Source organism: Perognathus longimembris, chromosome 5 (assembly GCF_023159225.1).
Source record: "Perognathus longimembris pacificus isolate PPM17 chromosome 5, ASM2315922v1, whole genome shotgun sequence".
Lineage (NCBI taxonomy): Eukaryota > Metazoa > Chordata > Mammalia > Rodentia > Heteromyidae > Perognathus > Perognathus longimembris.
This window is the reverse complement of record NC_063165.1, coordinates 1,310,561-1,338,513: the sequence shown is the minus strand read 5'-3', so window position 1 is coordinate 1,338,513 and position 27,953 is coordinate 1,310,561. Positions and strand designations below refer to the sequence as shown.

The 27,953-nt window shown below is 58.2% G+C and overlaps 2 protein-coding genes and 1 long non-coding RNA gene across 5 annotated transcripts in view; 1 reads left to right on the top strand and 2 right to left on the bottom strand.

Annotated features, from left to right (window-relative positions):
* Positions 1 to 309: 309 nt before the first annotated feature.
* Positions 310 to 27,448, bottom strand: LOC125351391 (PTTG1 interacting protein). Of its 2 annotated transcripts, XM_048346098.1 has the most exons (7): positions 27,444 to 27,448; positions 14,124 to 14,240; positions 9,878 to 9,930; positions 9,252 to 9,360; positions 6,689 to 6,860; positions 5,415 to 5,461; positions 310 to 2,030 (listed from the first exon to the last, which is right to left on the bottom strand). In XM_048346098.1, the coding sequence occupies exons 2-7, from the start codon at positions 14,236 to 14,238 to the stop codon at positions 1,993 to 1,995; spliced, it is 534 nt and encodes a 177-aa protein (XP_048202055.1). In that variant the 5' UTR covers positions 14,239 to 14,240; positions 27,444 to 27,448; the 3' UTR covers positions 310 to 1,992. The 2 variants fall into 2 exon arrangements, with proteins under 2 accessions (XP_048202055.1, XP_048202053.1); XM_048346096.1 differs by lacking the exon at positions 27,444 to 27,448 and having other exon boundaries at positions 14,124 to 14,295.
* Positions 23,729 to 24,129, top strand: LOC125351392. Its single transcript, XR_007210942.1, has 3 exons — positions 23,729 to 23,802; positions 23,834 to 23,989; positions 24,056 to 24,129. It is a non-coding gene; the product is annotated as an uncharacterized LOC125351392 (long non-coding RNA).
* Itgb2 (integrin subunit beta 2) overlaps positions 24,252 to 27,953 on the bottom strand; it is a 28,619-nt gene continuing 24,917 nt past the window's right edge. Inside the window, exons 14-17 of one of the 2 annotated variants that reach the window (XM_048346095.1) lie at positions 27,542 to 27,733; positions 27,195 to 27,205; positions 24,664 to 24,830; positions 24,252 to 24,385 (exon numbers count right to left, since the gene is read on the bottom strand). In XM_048346095.1, coding sequence (XP_048202052.1) covers positions 24,323 to 24,385; positions 24,664 to 24,830; positions 27,195 to 27,205; positions 27,542 to 27,733 — 433 coding nt within the window. In that variant the 3' untranslated portion in view covers positions 24,252 to 24,322. Of the gene's footprint in view, positions 24,386 to 24,663; positions 24,831 to 27,194; positions 27,206 to 27,530; positions 27,734 to 27,953 lie in introns of both variants that reach the window. The other variant, XM_048346094.1, reaches the window with a different exon arrangement.

Genomic DNA, 27,953 nt, shown 5'->3' with positions numbered 1-27,953 from the left:
GGTTTCTAGGTTTCTAGCTTGTTCCCCGGGAGCCACTGAGGATTCGCTTGCTTTCTCAGCACTCCTGATTGAGCAAGGGACAGGGGCGCAGGTAGAGGGCCCGTCAACAGCCACCCGTCACACTGGGGTGGCTCTGGCCACTGCCCTCTCCAGGTGCATCTAGCCCCGAGTAAGCAACACTGAGGGGCAGGCCACAGGCAGTCTGTGAGTGTTCAGAGCTCACGTGTCATGGTGGCGACCCAGCGGTGCACCACCTGGTTCCCCCCCAGGCCCCTGTACCACAGAGATGGAGCACACTGGAGCACAGAGCAGTATTACATGTTTTTATTGGAAAGTGGTTAAAAAGCAAGGCACCTTCCGGCGCAGTGACTGCTGGGATGGTCTGGAGGAAGGCAGAGGGCCTGCAGCTGCCTGCTGCGTTTCCACAAGGTGGGAGATAAACACCTCTACCTTCCACTCAGCAACCTAAATGACACATCGTGTGACTTCACACCAACGACAGCGCCAATAGAAGTTTGCTAAGGTCTATCTCAAAGTTTATCAACAAGCTGTAAAAAGTCAAATTCTGAAAGTATAAAATATTCTGGAATGTGTATGATATTTTAAATTGTTATCAAATGCCCGAGAAGTCAGGAAAGTAACATATTAAAGGTTATTTCCCCAGTCTGTAAGAATCTCTGGTAGCTATGGGGGGGGGGGGGTGCGGGGAGGCCTGGCGGCCGGCAGCCACCCCCAGGCACGCGGGCGAGGTAAGAAGTCACAGACGTTGGTGACACCAAGGCACAGGTAGCACAGGATGAAGCAGACAGCCTCCCCGCACGCCGCCACAGTGTGCCCGCCGCCCTTCTAAAGGTTTCCTTAATTCAATCTGGCAAGTGAGGCTGTTTCTGAATGTCTGTGGAGTGTCCAGGAACTTCCGGGTGGCCCTCGCTCTCCCCGTCAGCAAGCGCACGACAGTTACCCAAGTCACAGGTCTTGAGTGTAAAACCACGTGCGCCGTGGAGGGCTCTGGGAGCGACCTGGAATCCCACTGATCAACTTGCAGAGGCCAACGGCATGGGACAGGGAGGGGGGCTGGAACCCAGCCGGAAGTGGTGGGTAGCCAGGGAACAACGTGAGCACAATGCCTGGGCTGGACAACCATGCACCTGCCTCCAACACCCCTGGCCGTCGACAAGCCCTTCACTCTCCCTAGAGGGGACATGCCACCCCCAGGCCCCTCGTGATGAGCCCCTCCACAGCCTGACAGAGGAGGAGAAGTCTGAGTCCTGTTCCAGGACCTGTGGAGGACGCGGGACCACACACCCGTGAATGCACCTGACAGGAAGCAAGGCAGACACAGGGGTGGCCGGCCACTCCACCCTCAGAGAGACTTCAAGCCACACTGAGAACTGGGTGTCCACCGGGAAAGTGTCTCATCACCACCTTACAGGGCCTGAAATTTCACATCTAAGTTTCTGGGTGAAACTTTGCGAGGGGAGCAAAATGATTTTGATTATCTCCAAAGCTACCGATACAGATGGGCTAGGAAGTACTGTGTCCTGGGACGCTATGCTCTCACAAAGACCACCAGAAAGAGAAGAAATGGGCGGGCACACACATCAGTCTTCCCCAAGACCAAAGGACAGACAGACGGCCTCCGTGCTCCGCGGGGGTGGGGGGCGGGGTCCTGAGGCTGTGAGCCAGGCAAGGTGTGAGGAGTGCGGCCCACGCGCCTGAGCCACACTGAGTGGAGAACAAATACATTTCCTCTAGAGAAACTCAGTGCGTTTCACGTCTGAAGCTACAGCCACAGCAGGGAGAGGAGGGGAGAGGAGGGAAGGGGAGGGAAGGGGAGGGAAGGTCACAGCTTGCAGAGAAGGAGAAGATTGTCCTTCAAGGCTGCCTCCACTGTCCCAGCTGGAGGTGTCCACCTGCAGGCTGGGCTGGGGGGCAGGCTCTCCCCAGAAGCTTTGGGGCTGCCTGGTCCCAAGGAAGTGTGTGGCGGTGGCTTTAAAACTTCGCATATGGGTTTTGTTCTTTAAACAGACCTGAAAAAAATGACAACTTCACTTACTCAACTGGAAACCACATTCACCAAATACAAGATGGCTAATTTTATAGTACGATTTACTGAGCTTGTGAGAAAAATGACTTCTAAACGTGTTGGGTACTATCTAAGCTTGACCTTAAAGTAAAATACAGCTGGCTTTAAAGCTGACATCAGTCAGAAAGAGTGTTGCTGGTGGATAATCCCTACCCTCGGGAGGCAGCAGAAGGGCCATGAGTTTAAGGCCAGCCTAGAGACAGAGCAAGACTGTCTCAAAAGAACGAAAGGAAGAAAGAACACAAACATTTCAAAATTTACCAGAAAGGATTCCAAAATGGCCTAAGAGACACAGTTACTGATAAAGAGAAATTAAAGTTAAAGCAAGTATTTTTTTCCACAATGGCTGGCTACAAAGTACACAGCAAACAAAGCAAAACCATCCCAACAATGAACATCTTTAGATTTGCTGTTGAACTATAAAGAGTGAAGACCACCAAATCAACTCAAGTGTTGCAATATACCTGATACAATGCCAATGGAACCATGAAACTCAATTTGTATACGCACCCAAGATTGGGAGTTCTTCACACTGGACACTCACTCTCTCTCGGATCACCAACCCCGCCCCCTCACCAGTGTAAATACAGGGCCCGCTCAGCCACACAGCCGGGTCAAGTGAGGCAGAGGACTTTGCTCCACAGCCCTGCCCAGGCCGGAGGTCAGCACAAAATCTGAGGGACTCCACCTTGCACTGGGGGTACTCTGCACCGTGGCCAAGTATATCCATTCATCTCATCGTTGATTCACATTAACGTGGGTCAATGTCAAAAAGCTTCAACTTCATGGAAAACGGGCTGCTTCCCATGGAGGGCTGGGTAGGGCTGCAGGCCATAGGAGTGCCCTCCTGGGGCTGGGGCTGGGAATGCAGCTTAGCAGTAGGGTACTCGACTACCACGCATGACGCTCTGGGTTCAGTTCCTCAGTACCATATAAACAAAGCTGGAAGTGGCACTGTGGTTCAAGTGGTGGCGTGCTAGCCTCGAGAAAAAGAAGCACAGTGACAGTCCCAGGACTGGCAACAAAAAGTGTCCTGACCACAAGGCAGGGCGACACCATGGCAGTAGCTTACTGGAAACCAAGTAGCTACACACCCCAAGAACCCTGGCATCCTCGGGAATGGGCAGGGCAAGGACAAGGCACCCGGCACGGGGGAGAGGTGGAGATGGTGGGCCAGCCAAGAAAGAAGCAAGTTCAGGTAGGACCATCGACAAGGCAGACCATCTAGCAGCCTTGGAGACACCAACAGCTAAGGGCCAGCAAGGGACAGGCACTGGCTGGAAGATATCACTCAGGCTGGAGTCTAGCCCAGCCCATGCAACCCAGTATGGCATGACCACATAGATAGATCACCAGCCCAGAGACCGAGGCCTCCACACCATAGGCAACTGGGCCAGCCCGTGAGCACAGCCCCATTCTGCTGGTGCTGCAACTTCTCACAGATGACCAAGACCATCAGTGCCACGGTCTGCATATCGTGTCCTCCACAAATCCTGCGTGGAAGGTTTGGTCCCCATTGCAATATTCAGAGGGAGACTTGGTAACTGGATCCCGAGGGCTCTGATGTCGCCGGCGGATTAATCCACTAAGGGCTTATACTGATGCCTGACGGGGAGGGGGTGGAAACTAGAGATGGGGCTTGGGTGTAGGAAGCAGGCACAGGTGCGCTTCCACCACGACGGCCTGCCATCGGCCAAGGCCAGTGTGGCTGAAACCTCTGCAATGCAACTGTGGGCCAGAAGCAACTGCCCCTCCTTCCAACAGTTTACCTGAGGTACTTTCTTTCTCAGCAGGAAAAGCTCATACACACAGTGACATAATCATGCCCTTGGTGAACGAGATACTGGCATACCACGAAAACAGCACTGCACACAAACCCAAGTCTAAGACAGGCACCTGTGGGAAGAATTTCCAAACTCCCCTAGTCGGATTCCACCCCTAGAGCTGATATTAAGGCCAGTACAGTAGCTCCCACCTGTAGACACCCTCAGGCCTGTCACCTCATGGGAAGACAGGTGAGAGGTCAGCTTCTAGCATCACTAGGCAATCCCAAAGTCTACTGCAGAAAACTAGCAAACTTCATGGGCTTTAAAGTAAGCTCAGAATCAAAGTGGGAGCAGATGTGGAGCTTAATGTTTTGTTACTATCATGAGCCTCGGGGAGCATCAGTTATTTTACACATGGGCATCCAGTTCATTCCAACAGAACAAAAGGTTTGCCCATGCACGTATGGTCACACTGCATCCCTTCAAGTTCACCCCCTGAAGAAACCACTCCAAACCAAACCAAACAAGATAAAGCACAGAGGGCTGGGGATATAGCCTAGTGGCAAGAGTGCCTGCCTCGGATACACGAGGCCCTAGGTTTGATTCCCCAGCACCACATATGCAGAAAACGGCCAGAAGCGGCGCTGTGGCTCAGGTGGCAGAGTGCTAGCCTTGAGCAGGAAGAAGCCAGGGACAGTGCTCAGGCCCTGAGTCCAAGGCCCAGGACTGGCCAAAAAAAAAAAAAAAAAGATAAAGCATGGAGAAGGCAGAGACACACAAGGGTGAAAGGCTACACAGAGACAAGACACTCACAGAGATGAGGCTACAGCGTACCCTACTTTAAGGCAAACAGGATGGCAGATAGGGACAGCCCTTCCAGAAATCTCCATACTTCCCATGAATAAGAAGTCTGCTGAGACAAAGCCTCGTGAGGCTGGCTGTGGGACCCGGGAGCCCTGGGGACTGTGACTGGCTACAGAGCTGACTGGGCGCTTGGAATGTGAGTGGACCAGGGGAAAACCCCGGTTGTGTGGTTGTTTACCCCAGGTGTAAGTAAAGACGCAGGACTCTGAATGTCTGGCCTTCTACAGGAATCCAGTCAAGAAACAGGAGGAATCTCCTACGTACTGAGCTCAGTCATTCCTGGTATGTGAGGTGTTACCAAAACTGCTTATCTCAGTGCTTCTTGATTTCTCCTCATGTACCTCTTGGAATGTGCTTTTATTTTCCCAGAACTCCCTAAGAGAGCCCCGGGCCCATCTGAGCCTGTAAAAGTGGAAGCTGAGGGAACAATATTTGGTTTAATCATGTCTATGGGTTAACTAGCCCATTCCTCACCCTATGGTGGAACTGGGACATTACTTATTGAATAGGAATGTGCTGAGCTGTCACTGCATGGGCGGACGTCCTCCGCCGCCCCGGAGTCTGCTGGTCAGATCCAGGAGCTGGCTTCTCGTGGGGAGGCCAGGGCCCTGAGGGTGTGCCCGCTCCTGGCCCCAGGACACAGCCACCCATCACGGCCAATCCTCCCAACCAATCAAAGAGAAACAACCGCTTCTTACCGTATTTTTTTCTGATTTCATCATGTCTCAACTTCATCTCTGCTCTCCTATAAAATATAAAGAAATATCACGTAACATCAAGCCGCAACACACAAGATCACCTCAGAGAAGGGCTCCTCACGTTTCGGCTATGGTTCCTTTGGTGGCTTTCCTCCATCTTCCCAAAAGTGAAGTGGGGATGTGCTTGACCATGGGGTCACCACCCCGGGACCCACAAAGTGTCAGCAAAGTGAGTCTCCTGAGGCTAATTCTTCATTCTTGTGTCTGTGCTTGCATGTGCATGCACGCGTGCCGGTCCTGAGACTTGAACTCAGGGCCTGGACACTGTCCCTGAGGTGCTTTTGCTCAAGGCCAGCACTCTGCCAACTTGAGCCATAGCTCCTTTTCCAAGTTTTTTGTAGTTTATTGGAGAAAAGAGTCTCACAGACTTTAATGCCTGGGATGGCCTGGAACCACGACCATCAGATCTTAGCCTCCTGAGGAGCTCGGATTACAGGCATGAGCATCTGACTCAACCATTCTCTTCTTTTCATCCGTTTGCTTAGGCTTGGCGGTGCATACCTGCAACTCCAGCACTCAGGAGGCTGAGGCAGGGGGATGAGGAGATCAAGGCCAGCCCAGACTACAAAGTAACATTCCTATCTCAGAATGTTAACAAGTCGAATGCCTGACACCATAATCTTTAAAAAGGTCTTTTCACATAAGGAAGACGCACTGGACAGTGAACGCCTATGGCAGGTTCTGATGGTTAGGAAAAGCAATTGTTACTCTCTATTTAGCAGCACCTAATTTCAGGGGATAGCATGAGCGATGTGTCCGCATGTGTCCCCATGTCCCCATGCGGGGGGGGAAGGGATGACATGGCTCCTCCCCAGTCCCGGCACACACCAGAGAAGCATGGCCTTGGCCTGACTCTGTAACGGCACCAGCGAGACTGAGCTCCGAGCACCTTCCCCCACCTCAGTGCTCCTCCTGAGGGAATGGGCAGACTATCAGAAGCCTTGGCCACCTGGGCAGCTGTAAGGGCAGTCTGACGCACCCCCCCCCCACAAGTGGCACTGCCAGCCTCCAGCCTCCTTCATTCAAAGGAGGTCACAGGTGCAGTCTGGCATGATGACTACCATGGCCCCTTGCAAGGCTCCTGACACTTTCTCTCTCTAAGCACAGCCTAGAAAACCCGCAGACACCATGCCAGGCCTTCACTCCCAGGACCTGGCATCACCTCCCCCATCCTCCGGATCTGAACCCGGCCAGAGGAATCACAGAGAGCTCACCTCTCCTCCTGCCGGACCCTCCTCTCCTCTTGCTCCCTCATGGCCCGTTCATCGTTCTTATCTGGCTTCCGGCTTTTCTTCGTGCGGCAGCAGCACCAGCAACAGACAACAATGCTAAGAAGGATGGAGCCTCCCAGCACCGACATGGCGATAATCAGCGCCTCAAAGTTCACTGGAAGCCCAAAGTGTGCAGTCAGCACCACGTCAGGTCCACACCCCTCCACGAGCACCACTCTCGCCCCTGCCAGCAATCCCGGAGCACGGGCCCCAGGGGCCTGCCTCCACCAGCGCAGACCCACGGTGTCACTGGCTTCCTTAAGCCACTGTTTGACTTCAAATACTTCTGGATTCGTAACAGTGAACTGAAGGGACAGGCTGGCCTTTTGCGTGTGCCAGTCCTAGGGATTCAACTCAGGGCCTGTGCACTGTCTCTGAGCTTTCGTCTTCCTTTTGCTAAAGGCTAGCAGCTAGGGTGACATTTTTTACTTGAGATTAAAAAGATACTTGGTAGGGGCTGGGGATATAGCCTAGTGGCAAGAGTGCTTGCCTCGTATACATGAGGCCCTGGGTTCGATTCCCCAGCACCACATATACAGAAAACGGCCAGAAGTGGCGCTGTGGCTCAAGTGGCAGAGTGCTAGCCTTGAGCAAAAGGAAGCCAGGGACAGTGCTCCAAGGCCCAGTGAGTCCAAGGGGCAGTGAGTCCAAGGCCCAGGACTGGCCAAAATAAATAAATAAATAAATAAATAAAAATAAAAAGATACTTGGTGAGGAAAGGCAAAAGAAACCAAAAAGAAGAAAATGAAGACAAAACCGTCTACTGAGACTAAGACACTGTGCCTTTAGTGGCTCTCAAACAAATGGAGGTAAGTGTCCTGGCCAGTCAACAAAATCACACCTATTCCCCAGAGAAAGAAAAGTCTGTTCAGGCATGAGGGGCACCAAGCCCAAAAGAGGCCCACGAGCAAGAATCCAGAGAAGCAGCCCTGGCCACAGGCACTGTGGGCCACCTTCACACCTCTGAGTTATGGGTATTCTGGGCCCGAAAATGGCCACTGGTCAGCACCACTCAGTGGCAAGATTTCCTGGAAGAGCCAAGCTACAGAGACAAATACAAGCCATGATCAGTTTGATCATTCTTCTTTCTCTAAAGCCCTTTACATCACACCAGCTAGTTCAAACCAGAGCTAACTAAGGAATTCCCTATACTACTTGTGCACCTGTTCCAATTACCTAGTTAAAACTGAATTCATTCAAGAACCAATGACATACGACTGGAATTTTCCCCCTTTGGGGGGTGGGTGGGTGGCGGTAGTAGGGCTTGAACTTAGGTTTTTCTTGCTCAGGCTGGAGCTCTACCACTTACTTGGGCCACAGCTCCACTTCCAATTTGGGCTGGTTAACTTAATGAGTTTCATGGACTTTTGCCCAGGCTGGCTTTGAACCACAATCCACAGATCTCCGCCTCTTTAGTAGCTAGGATTATAGGTGTGAGCCAGATGGGGGAGGCCTGTCCCCAGCCTGGTGGATTCTGACATACTCTTCTTGTGAGCTACTCATTTAGCAGTTTTTGTGTTTCAGTCTTTTGTCTGTTTTTTTTGTTTTTGTTTTTGTTTTTTTTTAAAATAGTACTGGGGTTTGAACTCAAGACTTTGTATGCTTGCTAGGCCAGTGCTACTCTTTGCTAGTTACTTTGGAGATGGAGTCTAGTGAAATTTCCTGGCTGGGCTGACTTTGAACTACTATCCTCTAGATCTCAGCTTCCTGAGTAGCTAGGATTATAGGTGTGAGCTAATGGCACTTGGCTAGCAGACTTTTTTAGCTTAGCAAACGTTTTAAAATCAGAAGTAGATGTTACATCTGCTCGGATGCCTTTGAGGTTTTAATCATATGTTCTATCTTCCTATGACCCAGTCTAAAAAGTGTAAAATTGCAAAAACAAAAGGAGTCAGTGCTCCACGACCAGTTTCCCAGTCCCAGAGCCGTCTCGGCAAACAGGGAAGGAAAGGCTCCAGGGAGCAGACAGTGGAGATGGAGGCCACGGGCTTCCTTGTGTGAAGCACCCGTGATGGGCAGAATTGGGCGTGCACACGTGCACAGGTACGTGCTCCCACAATCACCACCCCAAACCTCTGGGCTCTCTGGGGCCTCAACAGCAGGGATCCTTTCAGAGAGATGCTACCAGGCTTCTGAGATAGAAATGAAGTAGAATGGACATAGCTAAGGAAGGAATAAGCCACAGAGGGATCTGCAAAAGAGTGAGCTCCGGGGAGCAACACACACACAAACTAAGGCAAGGTAGAGGGGCTGGGGCTGTGGCCTAGTGGCAGAGCGCTTGCCTTGCATGCATGAATCCCTGGGTCTGATTCCTCAGCACCACATACACAGAAAAGGCTGGAAGGGTTAGTGGAGCCTGGCTACTTGCCTGGGCTCTAGCCAATCACCACTTTCTGACCTCTTGCTAAGTGCCAGGAGCTACAGCAGCATGCTACGCCACCTGACCATCTAACTACAACTTTCAAAAAAGCACGGATTTTGCACGAGGTAAATGAAAACAACTTACCCCAGCAAACGCCCCATCGTGCAGAACTCAACTTGCAAAGGGAAGCGGGCGGCAAGATCTTCCTCACAGGGTAGTCCAGGCATGCCTTTGTACTACTGCACCACAGACACTGAAAGAGAACGGAGCAGATGACGCGGGGACCCTCCCCCTCTGGCTGCCGCTCACTCCTCTCCCCAGTGAGGAAAGGGCCTCGCTGCTCTTCAGTCATACCCAGTGTCCCAGATGGCTGCAGTGCCTTGCTGACCGCCATGGGAGGAGCTGAGGGACGCCTCCTGGCAGCTATGAAAAATCACAGGTACCACAGCACAACCACGGCCAGAGGCCTGGCTTCTCCAACAGGAGCCGACCCCATAGCACTGCCGTGTAGAGGTGGCAGGTCCCCCAAGTGCCACCACACATTAGTCCTTCTGTCACATGGTGTCACACGGTGTCATGGACCCAACAGACCTCTCCAGTTTGCACAGGCCTGGTCATGGGCAAGTCCAGGACACCAGATGCTTCTCAGCTAGCTCTAGGGAGGGTCCCGCCCAAAGCAGGGGTGATGGCAGGGGCAGCCTGTGTTTATGAAGTGAAGATGCCAAAGGGGCAGGTCTGCCTCCAGGCACGCTCTCTACCGCACTACTTACTGAGACGTTCTTCAGGCACTCCTCACACGATCTGTTAGTACTCTGAGAGCAACCTGCAGGGGAGACAAGGGCGTCACCAAGGGCATGGGATCAAAGAGGTGCCAGAGCCAGCGGGGGCGCCCAGCGCCAGGGCTGGGGCCCTCTGACTTCTGGTGCCAGCCTGCTTCGACATCCGGGCAGGTGACGGCTACCTGCAGGCCTCAGGAAGAGCCAGCCTACGGCTCTCCTCCATATTCTTTTTTCTTGGTGGGTCTTGGGGCTTGAACTCTGGGCTGGGGCACCGTCCCTGAGCTCTTCAGCCCAAGGCTAACACTCTACCACTTTGAGCCACAGCGCCACTTCTTGGCTGTCCCGTAGAAAGGAAGATTCCAGACTCAACAGCTCTCCCTGAAAACAGGTGTGCCAGGTGACTTCACCATCATTAACCCAAACAGCACGCTCTCCTGGGAGACAAAGTCACAGCAATGCTGAACAATGCTGGTGAACATCCAAACACCACCAAACACTATTCAGCCATGAAGACAAAAGCAAATGGATGAGTCTGAAGACCTGGGCGTGGGGAGAACCCCTACACACACTGTGTGCCAAGGGAGCTCACCCACCCAGCATGAGGACGGTGAGCTGGGTGACACGGAGCAAGGGACGGGTGCCGGACCACTGCTCCACAATGGGGTTCTGCACCGGGACAGGTGCCTGAGGGGTCACACAGGACTAACGCACCCAAAGGCACCCCTAAGTTTTGTTTCCTTGTTGGAACAACAAAACCTTGGGCTCTGGTTACTCTCAGGCACAGTACAGTACCAGAGAGTGCGTGTGTCTCCTGAGTCACACACTAGGAAGGAATGTGGGGACAAAATGCATGACGTGGCTTCCTGCACTGTCCCTACCCTGGGCAGAGCTGAGTAACACCTTAGCCTGTGCGCTCGGGAGCTCTCAGGAGCTGCTACAAACTCGGTTTAGGACTTGACCCAGACAGAACAATACCAAATTGAGATCCTCCAACAGACAACAGAGGAGCTGTTCCAGGGTTGGAGACAACCCAGGCACTTTGTGGTCCTGAACACCAGGGGTTTGGTAAGGTCTGTGTATAGGCTGTATGCTAACCCTAGCCGTCAAGGACCCTATCAATCTTCCATGTGCACAATTTGGTAATTAAGTGGCACTTGTGCAGAAGGAAGTCCGAAATCTTGGGAGGAGTCATTTCTGAAGAATTTGGAGTACAAGGCTTCCTCAGCAACTTGCGCCTAAGTTTGGCTAAAATAACAAGCAATTACAGTTTGTCAGTTAAAAAAAAATGATCACACCAGCTCCTTTACAGTAACAGATGGAAGGTGTGGTCTAAGCATCTGGCCAACAAAAGGCCTCTGGGACTCAAGGTACCGCTCAGCTCCCCGGCTGGGATCCTGCTCCCCGAACCTCCCCGGAATACTGAGGCTGACACCCTGCTCCTCTCCTTGGGAGGGAGGTACACAGTGTGCTTAGCGTGCCCACTTTCGGTCCTTTTACAGAAGTTATCTACAAAAAGGAGGCTCCTCTTTCTCCTCAGTCCTGACGGTGGCCCAGTGAGGATGAGGTACAGGATCTTTGTTTTCATAACTGCATGTGTGAACTGAAAGAAATAAGCTTGGAGATACACACCCCAAATTCTTTTGCCCCTGGGCCTCCTGATTACTGGCCAGTGTGAGTCAACAAGAGGCCAGGACAAAGAATCGGGCGGACTGCCCAGCCCTGCTCCTCCTCCTCTTCTACAGGCCAAGAACAAGGCGTGTCTTCAGTACCAGGAAACATTAGTGTTGGGGCAGTCAGCTTTAAAAGAATTCCAGGTTTGGGAAGGTTTGTTCAGTTCCATGTGGTGCTCACAGAAAACACCGTCCTGTGTAGCAAGAAGGAAACGCACTGCCCTTTGGCCACTGCTCCCCAGAAAGCCATTTCTCAGAGCCACACAATGGACCTCTGACCTCATCACAAGATGGGAGAAAATTATGTGCTGTAGATAGAAAAGAATGTAGTTGTATTTCATCAGTGTGGAACTGAATATAAATGTCCTGACTTACAAGTCTTATGACTTAGAGGTTTCACCTTAGATTCTGTTTGTTAATTTTGTTTAGTTTGTTTTTTTGGTGGTACTGAGGTTTGAACTCAGGGCCTAGAACTTGCTAATCTGGCCTTCTACTACTTGAATCACATTTTCAGCCCTGCTTTTTGCTGCTTATTTTATTTATTTTTTGCTGGTCCTGGATCTTGAACTCTGGGCCTGGGCGCAGCTCTTGAGCTTCTTTTGCTCAAGGCTAGCACGCTACCACTTGAGCCACAGCACAACCTCCAGCTTTTTCTGAGTAGTTTATTGGAGATAAGAGTCCCACAGACTTTCCTGCTCTAGGCAAGATCCTCAGATCTCAGCCTCCTGAAGAGCTAGGATTACAACTGTTAGCCACTGGCACCTGGCTTTGCTGATTATTTTAGAAATGAAATCTAGCAAACTTTGCTGCCCAGAGTGGTCTCAAACCACCATTTTCTATATCTTAGCCACAGGGCACCTGATGTATTTGTTGACTTTTAAAGAACTTCCAGACTCACCTCCTTTAGAAATTAGGCGGAAGAACAAAACAAAAGCTCTCCTGTCAGGGTACCCTAGGCCATGTCTCACTTCTGAGTGCTTTCCAAGTTTCAGTTGGGTCAGTAATTGATTAAATAAGAAAGGACAAACTGCCATGGGTGAGGAGGTGTGAAGGTCACCCAGCAAGCCCCAGGCATGTGCCCGAGAATTTCTGAGCACTCCACCTGGGAGTACTCAGCCAGGTGCTGGTGAGGAGACTGCTGGACGGCACCTCTGCTGTCTGTTTCAGAGGAGGGCAGAGGCTCACAGAGAAGCTCTGGTCACCTTACCACCTCCATCGGAAGTAAGGAGAGGCTGCCCTGCACCACAGGTGTGCGTGCAGGGCCATTTCTTGGGGAGAAGGCCCGAAAAGCGCAGGTCGGTCTCTAACCCACATTGCGCTGTAAGGACTGGCCACACTGTGCTCCTTAGGGTTCCTGTGGGGGACTTGCCTTTCACCAGATGAGGCTTCCGGTCCAAGTCTGAGTCCACACACCACTGAGGAGGAGCCCAAATGTCAGGGATTTCACCCTACAACTTTTTAACAGATTGTGGCTCACAATGTCTGCTTCCAACAGGGGTGTGTGTTGGATTAGTCTGGATCGTGTAGTCTTCCTCGTAAGGACTAAATGTTTTAAACATCAGTACTTAGACCTCCAGCTACATGTGGAGGACAGCAGTGCTGTAAACAGCACCCGTCTTCGGGGGAAGAATAGATTCCCAAGGGCGCTGGGCAGAAAACAGCCACAGGAATGACACTAATGCCCCCTCCCTAAGGAGACCACCCACCCACAGTCACCACTCAGAGAGGGCACAAAGAGGGAACTCTTGTGCATGACATCCTAGCTGCCCTTCAGAAGCCCAAAACAGGAACCGCTGCCACCAACTCCAGCAAACACACCCTCGAGCCACCGTATCTCAGGGGCACACCACTGTTGGGTGAAAAGTCACAGTGCACCAGAACCCAGTTAAAGCCCCAGACTCCTCCTGCACAGTCCTAGTCAGCCCCCCAAGTTACACAACGCAAGACAGCAGGCTAGGCTGCGGGTGCCCCAGTGACAGACACGCAAGGAGCTGGGTCAGCTGGAGTTGGGGGGAAGCTGCGGAGTGGAGGAAACCACTGGTCCGTCCGTCGGGCTGGGCCCGGCCTAACCTTCACCGGGAAGGCTGCGAAGCAGGCCTTGGGCTGTCTGCGGTTCTACTAACGACAGGCGTGAGCGCTCCACGCGAACACGGGGGGCACTGGCCACAGGCCCAACGGGGAGCCCAGCCGGGGGGCGGGGGGGAGGTAGGGGGCTCCGCCCGCCCGGGAGCCCCCACCGGAAGTGCTGCTGCCCGGCTCGGCCCGCCCGCCCCCGACCCCCTTCGCCGGGCCCGGGGGGGTGGGCGGACCCGCGCGCTTCTGGGAACACCTCGGCGGGTCACCACGGGGCCCCGCGAACGCGGGACGCCCACCCGGGCGGCAGGGCGTGGAAACCGACTCCGCGGGCGTCGAAGGGACGCTGGGCACCGGGTCGAACCCCGAGGGGCGGCCTCGCCCCGGCCTCCCGGGCCCCGCCGGCGCGGGTAGAGGCCGCCCGGGCCGCCCCCCCCCCCGCCCGCGTGACCGCGCCCCGGGCGCCCGAGCCCGCCCCGGCCCGCCCGCCTCACCGGCTCCCGCGGGGTCCTGCGCGGCGGCCTCCAGAAGGAGCAGCAGGAGCAGCGAGGCGCCCCCGAGCAGCAGCCCCCAGCGGGGCGTCGGGCCGCGCGTCCCGCCGGGCGCCATGACTGGACCCCGTCGGCGGCGGAGACGCGAGCCCAGCCCGCCGCCGCCGCCCGCCAGCCGGGAGGAGCCGCGGCGCCCGACGCGCACGGGGGCGGGGCCGGGCGACTGCGCAGGCGCGAGCCCCGCCCCGCCCTCGGCCGCCTCCGGGCCTGGCTGCCGCTCACGGCGCCTGCGCGGCGGAGGGCTCGTGCTCTCCCCCACCCGCGTCCCGGCCGGGTCTGCGCACGCGCGCCGCCCCCGTGCGTTCCGCGGGCCCGAGGCCGGTCGTGTTCGCGCGTGGCCGGCTCCGGGCCGTGAACTCGGCCTCCACCGCCTGGGCCGCAGCTCGCGCACTGCGTGGGGGTAACTGGGGATCAGGTGCGCGCGGCTGGCTTCGGACCTCCGTCCCCCGAGCTCAGCCTCCCGCGCCGTCCGCACGACCGGCGGGCCCAGGCCGACGGGGCGGGTCCGGGCCCCTCCCCCAGCCGCGCGGGAGCCGGTGTCCATTGTGTGCTGGGTCGGCCGCCTGGGCCCCCCGTGGTGGGCAGGGCCCGCGGGGGGGGGGTGCGTGCAGGGGTGGGGTGCCGGGCGGGGTGTCCGTCACCTGGGGCGTGCCAGGGATGGGGAGCAGGGCGGGGTGTCCATCACCTGGCCCCCCCCCGTGGTGGGCAGGGCCCGCTGGGGATGCGTGCAGGGGTGGGGTGCTGGCTGGGGTGCAGGGCAGGGTGTCCATCCCCTGGGCCCCCGTGGTGGGCAGGCCCCCCTGGGGTGCCTGCAGGGATGGGGTGCAGGGCAGGGTGTCCATCACCTGGGGCCCGCTGGGGGTGCGTGCAGGGTGGGGTGCCCACCTGCGGAGGTGCCCGTGTTTGTAGGCAGCGAGGCTTGAAGGCAGGATCCCATACTAAAACCTGGGAGGCCCTTTTCCTCCCTGGGCGGAGGATTAAGAGAATGGCCCTGAATCCTGCTTAGGGACCTCACTGCCCAGAAGGAGGCCGGGCCAGCAGCTTCCAGCCTTAATTGAAAGAGTCAATTAGGACCAGCCTCCTAGACGAGGTCAAGGTCCAGCAGACAGAGAAACGGGTGTCTCAGCGCCTGTGGCATGTTGCTCGGCCCAGAGCACCGCAGCCCCTCCTAGGTTCCACCACCTTCCTGTGATTCCGAGGAGATTCGCAGAAGGGACCTGCTTAGGAATTCACAACCAGTCCAAATATGACATGCTACATTGGGAGACACCTAATGATAACAGGAAAACCAATCAGAGAGCATAGGCTACAAGAATCCCTGGCTTCAGGGCCATGGTGACACCGAGGGAGCCACTCCCGGAGAAGGGAGAAGGAAACCATGTTATTTGATCAATTCTGTCTCCTAAAAAGGGGTACAGCCTGAGAAAGAACTGTTCTCCACGAGCCCGGCCTGTTAGTTGGTGAAGATAAAGTTTAAGAGTACTTGGGGAAAATAAAATAATTCTAAGAAAAAAAAAAAGACTGGCAGTACACAAGATGGACAGATGGTTCTCTTCTGGATACAGTTCTTCACGATCACCTCTGGTTTTCCTGGACTTGGTCATGGAATTCTTCAGAGATGGCGGCAGAGTCTGGCAGTGGAGCTTCAGCACGGGGAGGTATCGTCCGCCACTGAGCGGCGACACCGCAGGCTTTGCCCACTACAGGGTTGCAACCCCAGTCATCCGTGCCAGCTGCATTTGGGGACGGGCTATGGGGGGGGGGGATCTCCGTTTCCTGCCACTCCACTGGGTCCTTACGGTCCTCACTGCCCGCCTCCCCCCTTGACAATTCACTTTTTTCTAGCTTCCTGCTCTTCTGGGGCCAGGTCTTACACATAGGACATTGTACCCAAGAATTGACCACCTAGACACCGCTGTACCCAAGAACTGGGGAGCATCTAGGCACCCCAGCCAGGGGCAAAAATGTCTGCCATCTTTGCCCTTCTGGTCTTCTGGGCCCTGGTATTCTGTCGTGTCCTGCACCTGCTCTGGGCCTGTCTAAACGCAGGGGCCGGGGCCAGATGGCGGGATGGTGGGAAGGGCAATGGGCGTCTTGTGCTCCCTCCCCCTAGCATGTTGAGGTTCAGCAGTGTGGAGTGGAAAGCCTCCGTGCTTCCCGCCCTTGCGAGGGCGGTGATGACTGAAGCGACCTCCCCCCCTTCCCCCGGGCTGCGTGGAAAGCTTGACTTTCTGGTTAGGGGGGCACTGTTGGCCCTGGCGTGCTCCTGCATCGTTGGCAAGGACCTACGGCATGTCGGGAGCCGAGCTAGCAGCTAACCTCATCCTGACCTCTGGTTGTGCTGTTATCACAAGGAAGGCGGTAAGATTTGGCTTAATTGACAGCCAGCACTTACCAAGATGTTTTACTGTGTCCATAGGCGCCTGGCTTATGTTTACCATTCAGCCTTGTCTTGTCTCATTGCCTCCTGTTATTTACGGTCTTAAAAGCTTTCTTATTAAACTTTGGTAACCCTATTCCATCCCCTGGTTCCCAAACTGCATATAAGCTGGATGTTAATAATAAACGAGGCTGTAGTCTTGAGGTTCAACCTTACGGCTGCAGACCTCCCGTACCCCATCTTTGTCTCTTGTCTTTTTTCTCTTGCCTTATTTTTCCTTTTCCTTATCCCCGCCGCCCCTCAGTCAGGATTCCTGTTTCCCTGCCGGCTGGCCCGGCAGGACGGCAGAGTCAGAGTCCAGCAGAAGTGGGCACGTCTCCTGTGAAGGAGCGAGGCTTGAGATGGTGAGGCTGCATTCGCCACGGTGCCCCGCCAGACGCAGGGGAGGCTGCGACCTGTCGGGACACAGAGCCACGGCAGTGCCCGAGGCACTCACCACGCTGGAGCTGTCTCGTGGGTGAGGAGGTGTGTGCTGGGCCACAGGGCGCCATTCGGACACCACTCCCGGGGCCTGGGCCCCACCGCTAGCGCCAGGGCTCACGGTCAGGCACGCGAGGTCAGAGCGGGCGCTCAGCCCGTCCTCGCCTCGCAGAGCAGCCCCAAGCTAACCAGGTGCCGTGGTTCGCTGCGGTCTCCCCCGCATGGTTACAGGGCTAACCAGGTGCTGTGGTTCGCTGCGGTCTCCTCCCCATGGTCACAGGGCTAACCAGGTGCCGTGGTTCGCTGCGGTCTCCTCCCCGCATGGTTACAGGGCTAACCAGGTGCCGTGGTTCGCTGCGGTCTCCTCCCCGCATGGTACAGGGCTAACCAGGTGCCGTGGTTCGCTGCGGTCTCCTCCCCGCATGGTACAGGGCTAACCAGGTACCGTGGTTCGCTGCGGTCTCCTCCCCGCATGGTTACAGGGCTAACCAGGTGCCGTGGTTCGCTGCGGTCTCCCCCGCATGGTACAGGGCTAACCAGGTGCCGTGGTTCGCTGCGGTCTCCTCCCCATGGTTACAGGGCTAACCAGGTGCCGTGGTTCGCTGCGGTCTCCCCCGCATGGTACAGGGCTCGGGGCAGTCTGCACTCCACACGCCATACAAGGACCCCAAGGGGTCTGAGTGTTTGAACAAGCAGCCTTCACCTTCCCTCTGGCTCCAGAGTCATTACGTCCCTTTGAGCCAGGGGCTGGTGGCTCCTTCCTGTAATCCTATCTACTCCGGAGGCTGGGAGCTGAGGATGGGGGTTCAAAACCAGCCCGAGTAGGCAAATCTGATCTTTTATTATCTTTTTTGTCAGTATGGGGCTGGAACTCAGGGCCAGGGCGCCGCCCCTGAGCTCCATCACATGAGGCTAGCGCTCTACCACTTTGGGCCACAGTGCCACACTTCCAGTTTTCTGGTGGCTAATTGGAGTCTCTCATGGATTTTCCTGCCCGGGTTGGCTTTGAACCATGATTTGCAGATCTCAGCCTCCTGAGTAGGTAGGATTATAGGCATGAGCCACCAGCACCCAGCTGAGATGTTTTGCCAGTCCTGGGGCTTGAACTCGGGGCCCGAGCACTGTCCAGCTGAGATAATTTTATCCTCAGTTAACTAGCAAAAAGCCAGACGTGGAGCTGGGGCTCCAAGGGTCAAACCCCAACTTTGAGCAGAGAAGCCCTGGAGGAGTTCACGTCTCAGTGCCAGTCAATCAAATGAAGAGTAAATCCCATTTTCAGGCAACCCCCGTTTTGTTGTCTGTTTAAACTGTGAGCAAACCCAGGACAAGCTTATTAGGGCCCAGCCGGTCAAGAACTCTACCCGCCCCCAGAATGCCTCGAGCCCTGAGCCAATCAGAATTGTACCCGTGTCCTAATCTTGTTTGCTTGAACACCTGATTGCTGTAACTTTGTTTTTTGTCTTGCTTGAACACCTGATGGCTGTAACTTTGTTTTTTGTCTTGCTTGAACACCTGATGGCTGTAACTTTGTGGTTTTTGCCTTTTATAAGCCCTGTGTATTCGCAGCTGGGGGCTGCCTCCTAACCTCCGCTGTGTCGGTGGGGAGGACCAGGCCCTGAGCTGAGGCCCCGCTTGAATGAAGTCTTGCCTTGCTATTGCATTTCGGAATGTCTGAGTCTCGGTGGCCTTCTTGGCGGTGGTTTCGCGACTTGGCATAACAAAAACAAATGAATAATTCAGTTTAAAACACAACAACAACAAATAAGACAGCCTGAGCTCTTGTTTGCATCGGCCCGGAACTGTAAAAGAGGGAGAGGTGCATGATGCAACCGAATGCTATCTGGAGTGTACAGACACATTCGCAGTTGTTACAGAGCACCGAGCCCCTCAGCGTGACCACACGGTGCACGACGCAGAAAGCCCACGCCGTGAAGACGTTTGGAGAGGCCGTGGCATGCAGGGTGGTCCCCAAAGCCTGTGCTTTTCCAAAAAGAAGACAGTTCAAACATGCGGCCGACTGCCACCGGGGTGCCAGCTGGGGGGGGGGGGCGAGGCAGCCGCACGGCAGGCCACACCCGGGCGTTCTGGGATCCCAGGACCCCTCCCCCAGGGCACCTCAGAGCCACCTGCGGGTGGTTTGCGCCCAGCGTTACTGGGCACGTTCCTGGCGGGTTAAAGAATGACTCGAGGCCACTCCTGCCTGGCCGCAGCACAGGACGCCCTGGCAGGGCAGAGGGCGCTGGCGGGGGGAGGGCCCCAGGGCTTTGGACACCCGGAGGCCACCTGGCAAAGAGGGGGGTCCGTGGGAGTCCTTGGGTAGGCAGGGGTCAGCAGGGGTGGGGTGGGAGAGGCAAGGCCGGGCGACGGAGGCTCTGCTCGGGGCCAGCCCTGGGATGTGGGAACGCGGCCCGAGCAGCCCGCAGCCCGCCCGCCCGCCCGCCCGCACGGCCGTTGACTCCAGGGGCCGGGTTGCCGCGTGGGCCGGAGCGGGGCTCTCAGGCTCAGGGAGGCCACAGGGCCTGGCTAGCAGCCTCTGGGGGCTGCTCGGGGACGAGGCCTTCGGTGAACCCTGCACTTGGGAAAGCCTTGCTGTTCAAGGCCGTGCAGCTGCTGGAAGAAGCAGAGCTGGAGGGGAATCCAGACATGCTCTCCTCCTCGTGTCTCCGCCAGTGAGGGGACTAGCTCAACTAGGCATGGTGCTTGAGATGACTTTTTATTTTTTATTTTTTGGCTAGTCTTTGGCTTGGACTCAGGGCCTGAGCGCTGTCCCTGGCTTCTTTTTGCTCAAGGCTAGCACTCTGCCACTTGAGCCACAGCGCCATTTCCAGCTTTTCTGTTTATGTGGTGCTGAGGATTCGAACCCAGGGCTCCATGCATGCTAAGCAAGCACGCTACCCCTAGGCCACCTTCCCAGCCCCGTGAGATGACTTCTGACATCAGCCCGTGGCCACAGGATGTCACCGTGAGAACTGGGTTTCCACGCTGGCTTGGAAGGGTCAGCAGGGGCAGGGTGATGTCGGGTTCCAGCCCTCTCCCAGGACACGCAGCAGGCTCAGGGAGGCGTGCTTGCAAATGGGCAAGACAAGGCCAGGGGTACGGCACAGGAAGTGCAGGGCGTGCGGGAGGCCCTGGATTCAGTAGCCAGCACCAAAAAATAATAACCAGATAACAGTGACACACTGTTAGCTCAAATAAACTCAATAGCTAAATTGGCTTACGTCCTTGGTGCAAAACTTTGACCTTAGGAATGAAAGGCCGACTTTAAAATGACAAGGCAAACGAGAACACTGGCATCTCGCTCGTGTCTGGAGGAGGCACCCCGGGTTTCCACAGCTGTGGTTTGGCAGAACCTAGGTGCTGAGCCGGAGCCGTGGGGCCGAGGCTAGGCGACACCGTGGGAGTCTGTACATGTTTGCTAAGAAAGGGCCAGGGTCCACCTGCGGCGTCTGTACAGCCCTTGGTGTACCGGAAGGACTGTGGGTGCCACCCAAGGGTGACCTCAGAGGAAGGAGAGCAGGGTGTGTGTGTGTGTGTGTGTGTGTGTGTGTGTGTCAGAGACAGAAACAGACAGAGCTCACCCGTATTCGTCTGTGCCATGGTTAGCAGTTAATCTTCGATGGTTGTACGTAGGATGTGCTCTGCTCAGGGGTGCTGGGTGGTGGGGACCCCGCTTGGGGAGAGGCCTGAGTCTTGGGAAGAGGGTGGGCAGAGGCCTGCAGATAGGAGGCTGTTGGCAGGAAGGCACTGAGGCTGGCGGTGGGGGGGGGGGGGGGTGACAGGCTGCGGTCAGCGCAGATCTGAGTGGGATCTGACAAGCGCCAGGGCTGCCCAGCCCTGAGGAAGCACTGCCTCCCTCTGGACAGAAGGAGCAGGGTGTCCGCAGCCTGCGGGGTGAGCACGGCCAGAGGCGGCAGCAGTGGAACGGACTCCGCCAGGCGCTGGGGCAGGGGGCGGGCGCGCTTAGAGCTAGCTGAGCATCCTCAAGCTACGGCTCGGCTGCTAGGACCCGTCTGAAGGTTCTGCTCGGAGGCTGGGGAGATTGAGCTCCCCGATTGGCCCTTCCCTGTCCCAGGCTGCCTTGTGCACACAGGACCGAGTCTGGCACCAGCCTGGCTGCCCTCCCTCCTGTGCCAGCTGCCTTGACTTCCTCCCAGGCACACTGAGGGCCTCCGCGGGGAAGGCACCGCGCCAGGCGGCAGCTTGCTGGCCCAGGACTTCTTGGCATGACAGGTCCCAACAAACGCTCCGTGACCGCGAGTCCATTCCCATGCAGACCAGTGGGGGGCACGTCCCCTGGTCCCCCAGCATGACCTATGATGGGTGACGAGACGGTCCATTTGCATAAGGGCTCACCGGGACTGGTGCACACTCAACCCTTCACTTGCACGAGGGGCTTGCCCCCCACGGCACGGACACCTTCCCGTGCGTCCCCCATCTGGCGCTGCAACAGTAGGTCCCAACACAAACTTGCCGGGCGGGGACGGGGGCTGGGGCTCAGCGGTAGAGGGCTTGCTTAGCACGCATGCAGCCCTGGGTTCGACTCCTCAGTACCCCACATAAACAGAAAAAGCCGGAAGTGGTGCTGTGGCTCAAGGGGTAGAGCGCTAGCCCTGAGCACAGAAGAGGCTCAGGGACAGAGCCCCGGCTATGAGTTCAAGCCCTAGGACTGGCAAAAAAAAAAAAATCAACTTGCTCTAGGGGGGGTCTTGTCCACCTCTGCAGAGCTGATAATGAAAGAGAGGAAGAGAAGGAACGGTAGGGAGCAAGGCAAGACGCAGGACAAGGGTGGGACTGGAGCAGCCCTGCAGATCACCCGGAGGAGGCCGGCAGAACGGCAGCTGCAGAGAGAGCATCACCCAGCAGTGAGTCGCACAGCCAGAGGGGAGGGGTGAGAGGTGACAGGAGACAGCGTACGAGACGCTGGCTGCCCGGATCTGATCACTTGCCACAAAAGAGCTGTGACACTGAGGGCGCAGGTCAGGACCTCGTGTGGACGCCAGTGCCACCCCCCTGTGAGGACCTCAGGACACCTGTGCCACCCGCCCGTCAGGACCTCAGGACGCCTGTGCCACCCGCCTGTGAGGACCTCAGGACGCCTGTGCCACCCGCCCATCAGGACCTCAGGACGCCTGTGCCACCCGCCTGTGGGGACCTCAGGACGGAGCCTGTGCCACCCGCCCATCAGGACCTCAGGACGCCTGTGCCACCCGCCCGTGGGGACCTCAGGACGCCTGTGCCACCCGCCCGTGAGGACCTCAGGACGCCTGTGCCACCCACCCATGAGGACCTCAGGACGCCTGTGCCACCCACCTGTGAGGACCTCAGGACGCCTGTGCCACCCGCCTGTGAGGACCTCAGGACGCCTGTGCCACCCGCCTGTGAGGACCTCAGGACGCCTGTGCCACCCGCCCGTGAGGACCTCAGGACGGAGCCTGTGCCACCCGCCTGTCAGGACCTCAGGACGGAGTCTGTGCCACCCGCCCGTGAGGACTTCAGGACGGAGCCTGTGCCACCCGCCTGTGAGGACCTCAGGACGCCTGTGCCACCCGCCCGTGAGGACCTCAGCACGGAGCCTGTGTGGCCGCGGGTACTGTGAACAGCCCCGGCCAGCCACTGTCGCTCGCTTCTCTCCGTCAAGGCCTAGGGTAACTAGCGAGCATTCCTGCCTGTCCTTTCTGGCTGGGCAGAGCGGGATGAGCAGCTGGTGGCTTGGAACACCGCGTGAGGCTTCCGTGGCCGTCCACGCCGTCTCCTCGTGAATCGCCGTGGTCCGTTGCGGATTCTCTTGTGCGGCCCCCGTGTCGGGCCTGGTTCCGAGCCCCGTGCCATGCTGGGGCCGCGTCCCCCCGCGTGACCCGCCGCGCCACGCAGCCCCTCTCGTGTGGATGGGGTGTCGTCTGAGCACCACGCGAGGCGCTCTCTCACGCGCTGGACTCCCGCTCTCCTACGTGACGGCAGATGCAGCCAGCTGGGGATCACGCGACGCCCCTTTCTGTCATTTTCACTGTTAGTTAGCGAGCTGCTGTGGGTCTGGGGCAGAGGTTGGAAGGAGAGTTCCTCCTTGACAGGCTATCAGAAGAGAGCAGACAGCCTGTGCCCTCGGCCGTCAGCCCTGCAGGGGGCAGGGGCTTGGAGTTCCGCCGGGTTTGCCCCAGACGACACGGCAGAGACCAGCTTCCGTGGACAGCCCGTGTGTTTCACACACACACACACACACACGCTCACACACGATTCATCCACAGTACAAGTGATGGGATGTAGTTTTATACTCTGGAGTTTAAACATAAATAAAGCTGCCACCCTTTAGTGAGCGTGTCCTCCGGGCTGCACAGGGAGGCGGGAATGGGGCCTCCCGGGACTCAGGAGCCCCGTTCTCAGTTGTATGACAGGCTGCGGGGATCAGAGGGGGGAATGCCCGAGGAGGACTCTACCTAAAAACCAGGCCCAGCATCATTTTGAAGGCAGAAAGAAGCAAGGGGGTTCTGGTTCACTGTCCGCAGGCCTGCCACAGTAGTAGGATGGAGGAGGCGGGGCTTGGGGGAGTCCCAGGATGGAGGGGGCGGGGCTTGGGGGGTCCTATGATGGAGGAGGCAGGGCTTGGGTGGTCACAGAATGGAGGAGGCGGGGCTTGGGTGGTCACAGGATGGAGCAGGCGGGGCTTGGTGGGGTCCTAGAATGGAGGAGGCGGGGCTAAGGGGGGGTCCCAGGATGGAAGAGGCGTGGCTTGGGGGTCACAGGATGGAGGAGGTGGGGCTTGGGGGGGTCACAGGATGGAGGAGGCGGGGCTTGACAGTCACAGGATGGAGGAGGCGGGGCTTGGTGGGTTCCAGGATGGAGGAGGCAGGGCTTGGGGGGGGGGTCACAGGATTTAGGAGGTGGGGCTTGGGGGGTCACAGGATGGAGGAAGCTGGGCTTGGGGTGGGTCACAGGATGGAGGAGGCGGGGCTTGGTGGGTTCCAGGATAGAGGAGGCGGGGCTTGGAGGGGTCACAGGATGGAGGAGGTGGGGCTTGGAGGGGGTCACAGGATGGAGAAGGTGGGGCTTGGGGGGGTCACAGGATTTAGGAGGCGGGGCTTGGGGGGTCACAGGATGGAGGAGGTGGGGCTTGGAGGGGGTCACAGGATGGAAGAGGTGGGGCTTGGGGGGTCACAGGATTTAGGAGGCGGGGCTTGGGGGGTCACAGGATGGAGGAGGCGGGGCTTGGTGGGTTCCAGGATGGAGGAGGCGGGCCTTGGGGCCCCTGGAAGGCTGGTCTTGGTAACCTCATCTTCATTTGTGCTCTCTAGTTCTCAGTAAACTTAGGGTTCATGACTGTTGTGGTGGCACTCTTGAAAAGGGGGTTATCCTGGAAAGAAACAGAACACGCTGGTGAGTGCGGCGGGCCTCCGGAGCTGACTCGCGGACTCCCAGGCTGCCAGCTGGGTACAGCCGCTGCTCTGGGGAACGAGTCAGAACGGTCTGTCCCAGGGCTCAAGCCTCAGTGAGGAGGCCCGTGCAGCGGGGCGCAGGCTCAGATGGGCTGGCGGACGTGGGGCAGGTCCCACGGACAGCCACGGCACAGGCCATCGCCCTGCCCCGCCAGGGGAGGCTGCGGAGGACAGGGACCCCCAGGACAGCACTTACGTTGTTCCACTGAGACTTGAGCTTCTCCTTCTCAAAGCGCCTGTACTCTCGGAGGTCACTCACGTGGGTCAGGGCCTTCCAGATGGCCAGCAGGAGGAGACCGATCAACACGATGCCCGCCACGGTGCCCCCTACGATGGCGGCGATTTTGGGGCCCTCCACGCACTCTGAGTAGGAAGCACATATCCCCAGGGGTCAACCTTCCCCAAACTTCAGCAGACCCTGCACAGTGCCTCATTCCCATGGGGAGGGCGCGGGGTTCACCACCCACCACACCACCACGGTGGACGAGAGAACCCAACCCGGCCCCCACCAAAAATGGGCCAGGCCACGTGGCTCCAAACGACAGTACGCATGGCCCCTTGTTCACAGAGGAGAGGCCAGGCCGCAGGCCGTCCCAAGCAGAGCCTGGATGAGACGCCTGACTCACAGCGCAGCACCCCCCCCCACAGCCTGTCCCCAGACCTGCGATGCGCTTCGTGGACTCCCAGGGAGTCCCAGCACATCACCCCAGTGAGCGGGAAGGGCGCTGGCACTGCCTCCCTCCGTCCCACTTTCACAGCTTCAGTTTTGTGAGGGCCAACTGGCGGCGGAAAAAAACACAAAAACACAACACCTCCCAGGCCCGTTCCTTGCTGCCCCAATTGTCTCCTTCATCGGTACCTACCCTCCTTGGCGCCCATTAAGCTTTTCTGCCTTAAAAACCCCCACTCAGCGTCCCTCCCTAGTTGAGAGACGTTTGTGCAGCTGGCGTCTGTTCCCGACCACTCGCTTTAGCGAGGGACTGTCACATTTCTCCGTTCGTGGCACTCCTTTGTTCTGCCTTGTGTGGGTACAACAGTAACAGCCAGCAGGAACCAGAGTCCTGTGCTCCGGCAGCTGAGAAGGCTGCAGCCCCCCCGCCCCCACCCCCCCAGTGCGGGGCTCCCGGCTGCAGAGCCGCACCCCAGGCCCTGAGCACGGACAGGGACACCCTTGGCCCCTGGAGCTCCTCTGTGTTGCCCCACCCCACCCCCCCAGCATTTTCAGGGTCCCTCTCCAGCCTTCCTTGCCTTTTCCAGGAGGCCCATGGACCTCATCGGGGTTAGGCCACAGCCAGCGTGGCACAAAACCAGATGTGAGCCCACATCTGTCCATCAGAGTGGCTTGGACAGTCTGGAGCCTGCAGCCCCAGGACCGAGAGCGTCACGAGCTCCAGGAGCAGCAATGGAGAGTCTGAGCCCGCTGGCATGCCTGGGCACCCTCTTGAGGAGGGGCGGGCACAGGGTGCTCAGGGTGCTCAGTCTGGTAGGAGTTCTGGGGTGCTGCCAGCCCGGCTTCCCGAGACCCCCTGAGCGGCCCCCTAGCCTGTCTCCTGGGAGCTGCCTGTCTAAGACCCTGGACAGGCCCCGCCCTCAGCAGTCATTGTGCCCCAGTCTGCGTCTCCAACATCTTTGGTCATTGCACACAGCCCACTTCCTGAGCGCCCTTATCCCCAGCCTCTGCCTGCATCTCTGGGGACCTGGGCCCTCCAGCCACGCCCTGCCCCTCCTGGTGCTCTGTCCACCACACCCCGCCCACTGGTCAGCAGCAGGAGAGGGGCTGGCCCGCCCCCCACTGGAGGAGCCCTTCCCTCCCCAACAGCCCAACAGGACAGGGGCTGCCTGCCCTCCAACAGGACAGCGTCCACCCTCCCTGACTGGAGGAACCCCCAGCTACCCCGACAGAAAGGGGTCCTCCTGGCCTCGGACAGGACAGTGCCATCCCATCCCCGGGGAAAACCCGTCCATCTGGCTGCGGACAGGACCACGCCCACCCGGCCTGGGAGGCGACGGTGGGGCGGGGTGGGGCCCTAACCCCTCGGGCCCTGGCAGGATGGCGACCCCTTGCTGCCTGCTGGGTTTTATCAACATGCCTGTGCGGGTTCCTTCTCTTCTGGATACTCACTAATGGAACAGACCCCAATCGCTCCCAGGACGGGTGCGGGCTGCCCTGACGGAGCACCCCCAGGACGGAGCACCCCCAGGACCGTGGTGGGCCGCCTTGACGGAGCACCCAGGACTGAGCACCCCCAGGACAGGGGCGGGCTGCCCTGACGGAGCACCCCCAGGACTGAGCACCCCCAGGACAGGGGTGGGCTGCCCTGATGGAGCACCCCCAGGTCGGAGCACCCCCAGGACAGGGGCGGGCTGCCCTGACGGAGCACCCCCAGGTCGGAGCACCCCCAGGACGGAGCACCCCCGGGACAGGCACAGTCTGGGGTGGTCGGGACGCCCCAGTGGGCGCTGTGGCTCCGTGCGCAGCGCGTGAGGTGTGCCTGCCAGGGGTTCTCGGGTGCTGCCTTCTGCCCCCTGCAGGGCCGGGTGAGGAGAGGAGAGCCGGAGGGGCAGGGCCGGTGCTCAGCCGTCAGCCTGCCCTGAGCGGTTGCCCTCCAGATGGCCGGGCCAGCAGGCCACCGCCACACACAGACCCCGCCCGGCAGCCTTCCCACCCGGGATCGGAGGGCTCGTCACCACCGGCACCAGACCAGACTGCAGCCTGCCCAGCCTCACCTCGGCTGTCCCTCCCTCCCTGCTTCCCTCACCCTCCCTCCCCTCCCCCCTCCCGCCCCCCGCCCAGCCTCACCCTGGCCGTCCTCCACGTAGACGTCGTAGCTGTCCCTCCCTCCCTCCCTCCCTCCCTCCCTCCCCTCCCCCCCTCCCAGCCTCACCCTGGCCGTCCTCCACGTAGACGTCGTAGCTGTCCCTCCCTCCCTCCCTCCCTCCTGCCCCCCTCCCCCCCGCCCCCCCGCCCCGCCTCACCCTGGCCGTCCTCCACGTGGACGTCGTAGCTGTCCCTCCCTCCCTCCCTCCCTCCCTCCCCCCCTCCCGCCCCCCGCCCCGCCTCACCCTGGCCATCCTCCACGTAGACGTCGTAGCTGTCCCTCCCGTCGCGCTGCCGCAGGGTGTAGGAGATCCAGCAGTTGTCCGAGCCCCGCTCCTTGCACGGCTTGCCCCTCACGGGGGCGGGCAGCAGCCTCACGCCCCCACACGCGGTGCTGCAGTTCTTCTCGAAGGCGCCCTTCTCGAACTTCAGGCACTCGGCACAGGGGCTGCGGGGGGGGGGGGGAGCAGGGGTGCTGGGTGCTAAGAGCTTCCGACAGGACGGCGTGCAGATGTGCAAGAGTGCAAGCGTGTGTCGGGGCGCGTGGGCGTGTCAGGGCGCATGGGTGTGTCAGGGTGCATGGGTGTGTCGGGGGCGTGGGCGTGTCGGGGTGCATGGGTGTGTCAGGGCGCGTGGGTGTGTCGGGGCGCGTGGGCGTGTCGGGGCGC